Raw genomic sequence first — 11,653 nt, forward strand, 5'->3', positions numbered from 1 at the left:
GAGCAGGCTAAGGAAGGGCATCGGGCCCTCTGCAGGCTAGGCGGCGTTTTGGGGGGAGGGGGCGGCAAGATGAGTTCAGCTTCGATGTGGCTCCTTTGCGTTTTTGTGGCCCCAGAGACTGATTCGTTAACCCATGTTGTGGCTTTAGCCGGTGCTGAGTGAGCATAGTTCTTTACCCTTAAATAGGAGATGATGATGATGATGATGATGATGATGATGATGATGATGATGATAATAATGTATTAAATGTATATGCCGCCCAACTCCCAGCGACTCCCAGTTGTTACTGTGTTGGATGCTGAGAAAAACTAGATCCAAAATTCGCCTAAATATATTTCTTCAGCTTTGATGGGGCTCGATCCTGAAATCATCAGACACACACCTCTGCCTTTTGCCAAACCTGCTCCCTCTCCCCCAGCCTGGCCCAGCTCAGAAAAACCTCTTTTTACAAAGATTTCTCTGTGTGTGTAATAGATGATTAAACTCATTTCCTGCAGACCTCCATAAATTTTCTTTTATTTCCCAATCTCAGATAACGTAAGCTGGAAGCACTTTCTGACTTCAAAGAGGGCTGAATAGCCCTGGAGAACTTGTCCCGGGCCTCTCGCTGCGGTTCAGGTCCTGGGAATGAAAAGTCATTTGGAGATCCAGAAGACTCCTGGGACCTCTTTGGAGCTGCGTTGCAGGGCAGAGAAAGAATGGTGGCACAGGATTTGGCAGGTGAGGGAACAGGAAAAGGCCCTTCTGCCGCCCAGCCTGGGAGCTGTGGAGAGATCTGGGGAAGAACTGAGCAGAAGGACCTGGAGGAGGAAACCAGCCGTTCAGAGATCCAGCGCTGGCCCTTCAGGAATGTCCACTACCAGGAGGCCAAGGGCCCCCGAGAGATTTGCAGCCACCTCCATCAGCTGTGCCTTCAATGGCTTCAGCCAGAAAGGCACACAAAGATGCAGATGCTGGACCTGGTGACCCTCGAGCTGTTCTTGGCCATCCTGCCTATGGAAGTGGAGCGCTGGGTGCGGGAGTGCGGAGCGGAGACCAGCTGCCAGGCGGTGGCCCTGGCTGAGGGCTTCCTCCTGAGCCAGGCGGAGGAGCAGAAGGAGCGGCAGGTGAGCAAACTGCATCGTGAAAGAAATTTCTAAATAAAAAAAAAGAGTATTTGGGTTTTTTGTACATTGTTTTCCTGGAGTGTGCATGGCATCAATGTATGGCATCAGTAATAGAAGGAGATGATTAATTAACTCTTTTGGTAAATGGTTCCATTGCTCTTTCCAGAGAATGTATTTGAGGCAGATGTTCTGTGGTGCCCTCCCGTTCTCGCTGGTGGACATAAGGTGGTGCAAAAGGTAGGGCAGTGTGCTTCTCAGATCCCGCTTCTTAACCTATTTGTTCCTCCTCCGGGTACTTCACATCCAGGAGTCCTTCTTGATGGCAATCGCTCAGTGTCCCGAGGGAAGGAGGGATCTGGCTAAGGACGAGCCAGATCAGGACACCTCAGCAGGTATGAGAAGATGTTTTCAAGCAGCATCAAACTGACATGTCTGCTGTCATTCTTTGTACCTTCATGTGTACAGTAGTTCCCCACCCCCCCTTTTTTAATTGATCATGAAAATCTTGTTTCTGCTACTGGTTCTCTCTCAGGGGATAGGACAACGTGGTTGGCCTTTGTGGGACCATCTCTGTTTTCTGATGGAGCTGAACGAGCTGCTGAACCCTCAGCTCAGGTAGGAAGAGAAATGTGACCGAAGATGTGGGGATCATATGGGGGCCTCCAATTATGACCTGGGGTTCAGTGTAGAATCTTTTAGTAACATGGAAAGGGGAATTGGGGGCTCAGATCACTGATGGGTCACGCTCGGCCTAATCCTGGAATATGCAATGGAATACATTTTCTACATTGAGACATTCTCATTAGGAAATCCAGTGCATTTTTCCCCAAAAAGTTCAGAGCTCTTTCTTCCCATGCATAAGGTAGTTTACAATAACTAGTTTAAATTAGTCTTTCCAGATGAGAGAGGAAAACTAGCAAATACACAGCAAAACTTAAAAGATGGAGTCACCCTTCTATTCATTCACTTCAAAGATAATGTTCTCTCCTTTCCAAATAATTTGCATTGTGCAGATCGGCTCAAACCCAAAGTTGGTATCACGTGGGCTGATTACAGCGTGCACCCATATTGTCTATTGCTAATGTTGTGGGGAGCAGCTGGCACTTCAAAGAACAAGCCAGCCTTATGGGCCCAGAGGCAGTACTCACTTCGGAGAGCCAATAAAGGGAAAGAAGGGGATCCATCAGGTTTGGGGCAGGGAGAGTTTTGGGGGTCTTTTGAGTGTTGGATGGAGTCCTGGAGGAGGGGGTGACCTCTGGCAAGGCTGGAAATTGAGTTGTTCAGCTGCAGTTAGATTTGCATTACAGTTGTTCATATTTTATCTCTTTTTAACTGTGTGTTGTGTGTGTGGAACCTTCTCTTTTTTGGCATCTTCAATAAAGTTGGTTTTGTTTTAAATCCTGGAACTGACCAGTGGCCTTCTGGCCTCTGCTGGGTGGAGCTCCTGACTCCCAGGGTTTTGATGGGTTTCCCTTTCAGTCTTGAACCAGAACTGGGTGGGGTGAGGATGTCCCCTTCAAGCCTCTCCTGGTTCTCCAGAGGGCTGGTGGGGAAGAGGTTGGGAACGAAGGGGGTGGCAACAAGGAGACCTAATTGGCCAGTCATATTTTGCCCCCAGTTGTGGTTACCACAGAACTGAAGCACCTCTGAGGAGGGGCTGGTTGGCCGTGTGGGCGCCTTTCTCTTCTTACATACCCATATTGTCTGCTGCTAGTCTCTGGTCCTGGGATTTGTGACTGAAGGGAGAAAGTGTCTTTTGTGGCCTCTGTTAATAGGGAATCCACTTTTCAGGGTGTTGTGTCCTTCGAGGAGGTGGCAGTGTGTTTCTCCAAGGAGGAGTGGTCTTGGTTGGACACCGACCAAAAAGCCCTGCATACGGAAGTCATGCTGGAGAATGCTGGGAACGTGGCCTTTCTGGGTAAGGACCCTTCTTCGGCTCTCAGATGCTTGTGCTGAAATGTAAACAGCTATTTTTTGTGAACAGATCCCAGACTTGGTCTTCTGACTGGATGAAGGAGAGGATCTGGTCAAGACTTGCCCTATGAACCACTGGTGTTTTCCCAGTATGGCTATTTCATCCCTGTCCCAGTTGATGCTGTTCCTTTGTAATCTCCTGCTTCTGGGCCAAAGGCTGCAGCTTTTCTGTGTGCAAACGTGTGCTTAAACGTTAATAGATGGCCTGCTTCTGGATTTATTTCTCTGCAACAGTGTGGTTGTGTGAGAGGAGAATGAATAGGAAATGGCAGGTGGTCCAAGGGGAGTAGGGAAAGATATTAGGAAACACGATTTTGTTAGCTCTGCTTTCCACTTGAAATGGAACTCCTCTGGAATAAATTTTCCCTTCATTCGGTCCTTCTTCAATCTGACCCCTGCTGAGGCTTGGTTCAAGTGCATCATAATAAATAATAATAACCAGAGGCGCTATTTTTTTAACAGAAATTGAAGGTTGAAGGTTTTCTACTATTCCGAAAATAGAAATCTTCCATTTGCACACAATCTGTGTAATTTTGTACATTTGAACTTGTCATTATCCCGTCAATAGTCTAACATTAATAAACATTGGATCAGATTTTTATATTGGTGAGCAGAAGAGCATTTAGGAATACTGGAGGAATGTTGCAAGAATGATGTCAATAAATTCACAGTCACGTCCTACCTTTTTTTAAAAAATAATTCTTGCGGAAAGTTTTCAAAATAAAAAAGGGTAATACAAACCAAAATAAGAAGAGGGAGAGAAAATGAAAAGAAAAAGAACAGAAAGTACAAGGAAAGAAAAGAGAAAGAAAGATTAAAGAGAAAAAAAGAAATAGTTAAAGAAATGACTTCTGATCTTAATCACAACAAATACAGGCAAACTTAATATTTCTTCTCCCCTTATGAAGTTGCATGCATGTTCTGTATCTCTTCTTCCCATAGCCATCCCTTATGCATTCGCAAATCCATAAATCATTAATGTTTCAGTCCAGTTGTCAGCAAAAAATCAGTAAAGGGGTTCCAGAACTTTATCAAATTATATAATGTTTTATCTCTGGTCAAACAAATTGGCTTTAAATTCCTTGCTTTTGCTTCTAACGATCTTAGTTTTTGATCCATTCAAATGCTGTCGCAGATTTAGATCTTCCTTCCTTTCTCACATCTCAAGTTGCTTCAAGGCTTTAGCAACCCTCTTTTGTAAATCCATCAGGAAGTTGTTATCCAGCTCATTATCTTGGCTTGTCATTTGTATATCCACTTTAACTGCTGTCTCTATCTTGTAAACCACAACTTTTTTATTTTCTAGTAAATCTGCGTGATCTTGTTTTACCTCTTCATCCTGTAGGTCTTTCAAAGCATTTCCTTTGACAACTTTCCTTTCTTTAGTAAATAATACATTCATATAAATAAACATTATCTCTGCTATTGTAGCTATAAGTCTCTGTCCCCATTCTTCAAAACTGTCTTGAAATTAAATTTCACAACATTATCTGTCATTTTGTACAATCCAATGCTTACTCTTCAATTCAAAAATGAGAGGCAGACTTTTCCTGTCTTGTTTAGTCCCCTGTAGCATCTATTTCTGAAATCATAAAGGCTCAAATCTCTGTTGTTAGTTTGATAGACTAAACAAAATGGTATTCCCATGAAGGTATTATTTATTAATTTATCCCCCCCCAAATGTTTTCTCAAACGTCCTAAAGTTCAAATGTTTCTGGCCCTTTAGTCCTTTATATCCTTCTTAAATTAAATACTTGTTTAGCTTTTTGCTGTTTCTTTCTATTTCTTAGTTCTTAAACTTATACTTATTTTTCTTTTGTTCAAGAACGAAGGTAAACTCATCAGGTGGCTTTTCAGATGTGTTGTTTTGAAGATCTCTAATATCTTTGATAAAGTTAAATAGGTAATTTCCAAAAGTGATTAGAAAGTAAGGTCAGTGAACTCAGTGTCTTTTAAAAGGCTCTCCCGTGGCCGAGAGCAAGATGACTCCCTTTGTCCCCCAATGCTCAAACCCGCAGGAAACCGCTGTCCTGCAGTCTTCTTGCAAGGAGCTGCTGTTCAGAGAAGAAGTCGGTGATCTCCCATCCTCTCCTTATCCAGAGAGGCTCCATGGGACCAGACTACTCACTAGTCCTCCAGTCTTAGCAGTGGTTGTCGTCTCTCTGCTTGGAGACATGCTGTTTCTCCATTCCTCACCCAGAAGTCCATTCACATCCTATGTTTTGATCATTATTTCTCTCTGCAGGCAGCTGAGACCCGGGGGTGGATGGCTATTGTCATCTGTGAGTTGTTATGGACCTTCTCTCTTGCTGCCCCTGCCCTCTGGAACAGCATGCCCCCAGAGGTACAAATGGTGCCCACTCTCTGGGGTTCTGAAAAGCCCTTAAAATCTGGCTCTGTTCCCAGGCCTGGGATGAATGGGTTTATTGAAGTGTTTGCGGAGCCCCTGTCATATGTCTATGGTGTATTGTTTTGGCTGTTTTAGTCTAGGCTGCGTGTATATGTGTGTTTAACTGCTTTAAATTGTTTTCATTATTTCTGGATTTTCTGAGCTACCCAACATCTAATACAGTGGGCAGCTGTAACAAATTTAATACATTAAATTAAATTAAAATGGTTAAATTGTTTCCTTTGAGTGTTGCCAATTTTCATTCTTTTTCTCTCAAGGAGCCAGTGGGCAGGAACAGGAGAAGGGCAAGAAACCAGTCCAGACAGTCACTCTGAAAGTGGTAAAAGAGGTACTTGCCAATGAAATGGAACCAAAAAAGAATGAAAGAAATCCATTCCGAAATGGGAAAAAGGCAAGCTACCCTTTCCAGGGCACTCAAGTTCAAGACTTACTTGCCCAACAAGATCCCAGAGGAAAACTACTGGGAACAAATTTAATGAAAAGTGGGAAAATATTTGAAGATACATTGGATTTCAATGAATGCTGCAGAGCTCACTCTAAAGAACAGCAGCCTGAACACAATACGATTTTTAGTTTTTCTTTACACGAAAGACTTGACTTGGAAGAAAAACAATATAAATGCATGGAATGTGGAAGAAGCTTCAGGTGGAGACCTGCTTTTACGTCACATAAAAGGATCCACACGGGGGAGAAACCGTATAAATGTGTGCACTGTGGAAGGAACTTCTGTCAGATTGGATCCCTTATTTCCCATAAAAGGATCCACACAGGGGAGAAACCATACAAATGTATGCAGTGTGAAAAGAGTTTCCGAGAATATGGGTCCCTTAATTCCCATAAAAGGATCCACACAGGGGAGAAACCGTATATATGCACGGAATGTGGAAAAGGTTTCAGTCAGAGCAGTTCCCTTATTTCCCATAAGAGAATCCACACAGGGGAGAAACCCTATCAATGCACGGAGTGTGGAAAGAGTTTCAGTTTGAACAGTTCCCTTACCTCCCATAAAAGGATCCACACGGGAGAGAAACCATATAAATGTATAAACTGTGGAAAGAGCTTCACGGATTCTAGTTCTCTTATTTCCCATAAAAGGATCCACACTGGGGAGAAAGCTTACAAATGTGTGGACTGTGGAAAGAGCTTCAGTATGAAAAGTTCCCTTACTTCCCATAAAAGGATCCATTCAGGGGAGAAACCGTATCAGTGTGTGGAGTGTGGGAAGTGTTTCAGTCAGAACAGTTCCCTTACTTCCCATAAACGGATCCACTCCGGAGAGAAACCGTATAAGTGTGTGGAGTGTGGGAAGAACTTTAGTCGAAGCAGTGACCTGTTTTCCCATAAAAGGATTCACATAGTAGAGAAACCGTATCAGTGCGTGGAGTGTGGAAAGAGCTTTAAGTGGAGCAGTAACCTTACTTCCCATTCAAGGTTTCACACAGGGGAGAAACCATATAAATGTCTGGAGTGTGGAAAGACCTTTAGTATGAGCAGATCCCTTACTTGCCATAAAAGGTTACACAGCGGAGAAAAGCCATTTACATGCATGGAATGTGGAAAGAATTTTAGTGATTCAAGTTCACTTACTTCCCATAAAAGAATCCATATAGTAGAAAAACCATATCAATGCATGGAGTGTGGAAAGGCCTTCAGGTGGAGCAGCAACCTTGCCTGCCATAAAAGGATCCACACGGGGGAGAAACCATATAAATGTGTGGAATGCGGAAAGAGCTTCAGGAGAAGTGGCAACCTTTCTTCCCATAGAAGGACCCATACAAAGGAGAAACCCTATAAATGCACGGAGTGCGGGAAGAGCTTCAGTGAGAGCAGTTCTCTTTCGTCTCATAAAAGAATCCATATAGTAGAGAAACCCTATAAATGCACGGAGTGTGGAAAGTGCTTCAGGTGGAGCAGCAACCTTAGTTCTCATAGAAGAATCCATATGAGGGTGAACCCATATAAATATGTGGAATTTGCAAAGACCTTATCTCAAAGTCATTTTACTTCACAACAGTTGGATTGATTATGTTGTGTCGGTGGCGATTCTTAGGAACGCAAAGATTTTCTCCATGACGATCTATCCCTAACCTGGTCTTTCAGGTCTTCCAACAGTGCACCCATTGCTGTTGTCGTCGAGTCCATCCCCCTTGCTGCTGGCCGTCCTCTTTCCTTCCACCTTTCCCAGCATTAGAGCCTTTTCCAGAGAGCTGGGTGTTTGCATAATGTGTCCAAAGGAGGATAATTTGAACCTGGTCATTTGTGTTTTGAGTGAGAACTCTGGGTTGGTTGGTTTGATGATCCATCGGTTGATTTTCTTGGCTGTCCATGGTATTCTCAGGAGTCTTCTCCAACACCAAAATTAAAAAGTGTCAGTTTCACATCGCTGAATAAGCACAAATGGAAGTCATTTCACTCCTAGGTGTGGTTTAATCTAGGATGAGAGCTGCAGTTGTATACTAAGATCACAGTAGAAAAAAAATGGGTCCAAGAGCTAATCTAAGTTTCATTTTACTTTGTTTGCTTTCAATTCTATTAAAAATTATTTCAGTTCATTAGATACTAAAGTTTCTATTTCCAGATCTTGTATTTAATCTTTAGCCTCTTCTGTCATATTAAAAATTGACATTTGCTTGCAATGTTTGAAGGAGCTTTTGGGGCCAGATGTGTCCAGTGATGAAAGACTACCTCTTCTGATGTCCAAACTGGGAGGAATGGCAGTGAAGTGAAAGAGCTTCTGCAGAGGCTTTAATCTTGAAGGAACTTTGATTCTGATAGACATGAAGCATAGTTTTGGGTAGACAAAGAGAGCATGGGAGGTGCTAGGAAGTGGGTTTGGGGGGTGGATTTCACTTCTGGCAAAAAGAATTGGGATTCTCTGAAAGAAGCAGCTAATGAGGAAGGGTGGAGATGCTGGTATTGTTGAAAGCCCAAGTCCCAGCCCTTGACGCAAAAAAAAAGGGAAGAGAGCGTGGAAGAAACCAATGTATGTGTCTCTGAATCAGAAAAGGGAAGTGGGATAACTCCGCCTGCTACAGAAATTAATACTCTCAAAAATACTTACTAGAATTGTGGAAATGGTGAGGCTGGCTGGTTTGGCAGGGGAAAAATGACACCCGAAAAAAGACTAGAAACCTTATATGGACTTTCTGTTGAAAGAAGAAAAGACTGAATTGATGATGGATTCACGGGTTAAAAGAATTATAAAGTCAGAGGGATGGGAAAGAGAAGAAGATAACTATTCAAAGGAAAGGGCGGAAGTTGTAATTCTATATTTTCTTATTTTTCCTTTGATTTTCCATTCTTTTATGGAGGAGGAGGAGGAGGAGGAGGAGGAGGAGGAGGAGGAGGAAGAAACTGTTACTAGGATGAATTCTCTGGAGGCTCTGACCACTGGTGCTAGACAGTGGTCTGAACTGATTCAAGTTCCTCCTGAGACAACACAGGGTGATTTGGGGCCAGTCCCTCATTTCTTGGCCAGCCCCTCCAACGGTGATGTTCTTACGGAGAAAATGGGGGGTGGTAGTACTGCGTATGGTGCCTTCAGCTCCTGAAGGAAAAGTGGAATATAAATTTAACCAATAAACGAACAATATCAGGCAGCCCAATTGTCAAATGATTCAAGGTGGTGTACCCAAAATTTATAACAGGTAATTTCCCCCCACCTTTCATTGTTTCCTAATCGCCATGGCATAGCAATGCCCTCACACCTCATGCACCACTGTACTGTGCAGCATGGACCATTACTGATGTGAGGGATAAAGAGGGAAGTAGTAGAAATCCTGAATCCAGCCTGTAGTTTGCAGGATGCCGAAGACCTGAGTGCATCTGAAGTCGCACTTCCAGCAAAAGGAAAGTGGTATACCTTTGTACTTAAAGAAAAGAGTCCCCCTTTGGGGAGAGATGGGCGGTGACAGAAATTTGAAATATAAATGAATGAATTAATGAATTAACGAATGGTATGCCTGTAATGACAGTCATGTCCTGTATAGATGTTACGGCTGAAATAATAAGGAAACAGTATTTGATTTACTTATGCACGCTGCAGAGAATCCCACTTTGCGAATGAGTCAGTTTTTAAAATTGAGTCATCCCAATTTTTGTCTAATCAGTGCCTGAGACTGGAAGTTCTTACCTCCAGCTCCTTTCATACACGAACATGTTTCGTTTATACATGATAAAAAAAAACTGCTCCTTCCTTTAGACTTGACAGGCAGGATGAAATGAGAAATGACAGAGAACAATGTAATTCAGGCAGGAACCACAACATTCCATGGAAGATTGGGAGTCACCTGCCTCGTCAGGTCAATGTTCCTCCAGAGTTAACAAGTTCTTCAGTAATACTGGTAATATTTCCCAACAGCACTGCTGTCCCTTACAGTCATACTTAACAGTTGGATCCGTTTCTCTGATGTTTCTAAAACCAGGAACAAATCAGAGACCTAGGAGTAATTAGCGCTAGGATTCAAATTGCCTATAAAATACTTCGTTGTCTATTCTCTGTTCCTCTTCTTTTCTAAGCTGAAACCCAACAGTTGTTCCAATAAGCTCCATCTTGCTGGGGTTGAGTTGGAACCAGTCCCTCCCCATCCAGACCGTCAAGCTTCCAGGCACTGGGTCAGCATTTGAGTGGCACTGCAGCGATGGGAGCTGGGATGGGGATACATAACTGGGTATCATCAGGAAACGGATTCTACCGTGCCCCACGTCACCAAGTGACCTCACCCAGCGGTTTCATGACCTGAACCTTGAGGCACTCCACACAAGAGAAGCCTAGGGCTGGATCTGTCTCCCCCACCCGTGACCAACAGTGACTGGAACTGGCCACAGAGGACAAGGAAGATCCACTGCAAAATAATGCCCCCACTCCCAACCCCTGGAGCCAGTCCAGAAGGATACCATGGTTGATGGTGTCAAAAGTGGCTGAGAAATCCAAGAGAGCCAGGATGGTTGCACCACTCCCACCCCAAGCCCTCCAGAAGTCATCCACAAATGTGACCAACACTATCTTGGTACTGTAACCCAGTCTAAAACCAGACGGAAAGGGTCCAAATAATTCATCCAGGGCCTTCTGAAGCTAAATGCCTACCACCTTCTCTACAAGAGAAGGGAAGGTTGCAGACTGGAGGAAAGTTGTCGAACGCTAGACAAGTTTCCAAGAAGTCCAAGGAGTGCCAAAGGGTCCAAGGAGTGCCTCTTAAGGGGTGCGCTACCACCTTCAAGGCAGTGCCCCATCCAGCAAGGAGGCATTCACCACCACTTGGACCCAACCCCATCCCATTTCTTGGGAGGCTTCCAAAGACTTGTACACAGCACTTACTACATGAACACTCACTCTGAAATGAAGAACTGGAGGCATGAACTTCTCTGTAGGGTTATGAAGAGCTCAGAAAAGGAGTAAGGACAATAAGCCAAAGAAATTAAAGCCATAAGAAAAATAAACGAACGCTTTCCTAATTGGAAATAAACTTAATTCTATAATAGACTAATTTATCCAATAAAATAAAATATAAATCTATTGCCTTTCAAGGACATGCCTTTGGACATCTTCATTTTGTAGACCATAGAAACCGGACGTTGCAGAATCGCAGAACAAAAGTCTCAGAGAAACTCACACACACAATTACTGCCACAATGATAGGGCTGTATCCACTTCTACCACACTGAAATATCGGAGTAAAAGGCCTAAAGTGCTGGGGACATCAAGCCAAATTGGTATTTTCAAGCTCATCATGATCCCATTGGGTCAGACTTTGATGTAACTGAAGACATCTTCTACTTCCATATGAAAATATTGACATAGAACGATCTAAAGTATCACCAGCAGAAAGTTTACAACAACCAATACTAACTGAGGGTAAGAGAGAGTAAGGTAAAAGGTAAAGGTTTCCCTTGACATTGAGTCCAGTCGTGTCCGACATTAGGGGGCGGTGCTCATCTCCGTTTCAAAGCCGAAGAGCCGGCGTTTGTCCGTAGACACTTCCTCTGTGGTCATGTGGCCGGCATGACTACATGGAACCCCATTACCTGCCCGCCGAAGCGGTACCTATTCATCTACTCACATTTGCATGTTTTCAAACTGCTAGGTTGCCAGGAGCTGGGACTAGCAATGGGAACTCACCCCGTCAGGCGGATTCGAACCGCCGACCTTCCAATCGGCAAGCTC

General features: G+C 43.7%; 1 protein-coding gene across 1 annotated transcript; it reads left to right on the plus strand.

Annotated features, from left to right (window-relative positions):
* Positions 1–683: 683 nt before the first annotated feature.
* Positions 684–8,126, plus strand: LOC134491922 (zinc finger protein 678-like). Its single transcript, XM_063296002.1, has 5 exons — positions 684–1,106; positions 1,417–1,498; positions 1,639–1,721; positions 2,898–3,024; positions 5,748–8,126. The coding sequence occupies exons 1-5, from the start codon at positions 699–701 to the stop codon at positions 7,511–7,513; spliced, it is 2,466 nt and encodes an 821-aa protein (XP_063152072.1). The 5' UTR covers positions 684–698; the 3' UTR covers positions 7,514–8,126.
* Positions 8,127–11,653: the final 3,527 nt, after the last annotated feature.

The sequence above is a fragment of the Candoia aspera genome, chromosome 2 (genome assembly GCF_035149785.1).
Source record: "Candoia aspera isolate rCanAsp1 chromosome 2, rCanAsp1.hap2, whole genome shotgun sequence".
Lineage (NCBI taxonomy): Eukaryota > Metazoa > Chordata > Lepidosauria > Squamata > Boidae > Candoia > Candoia aspera.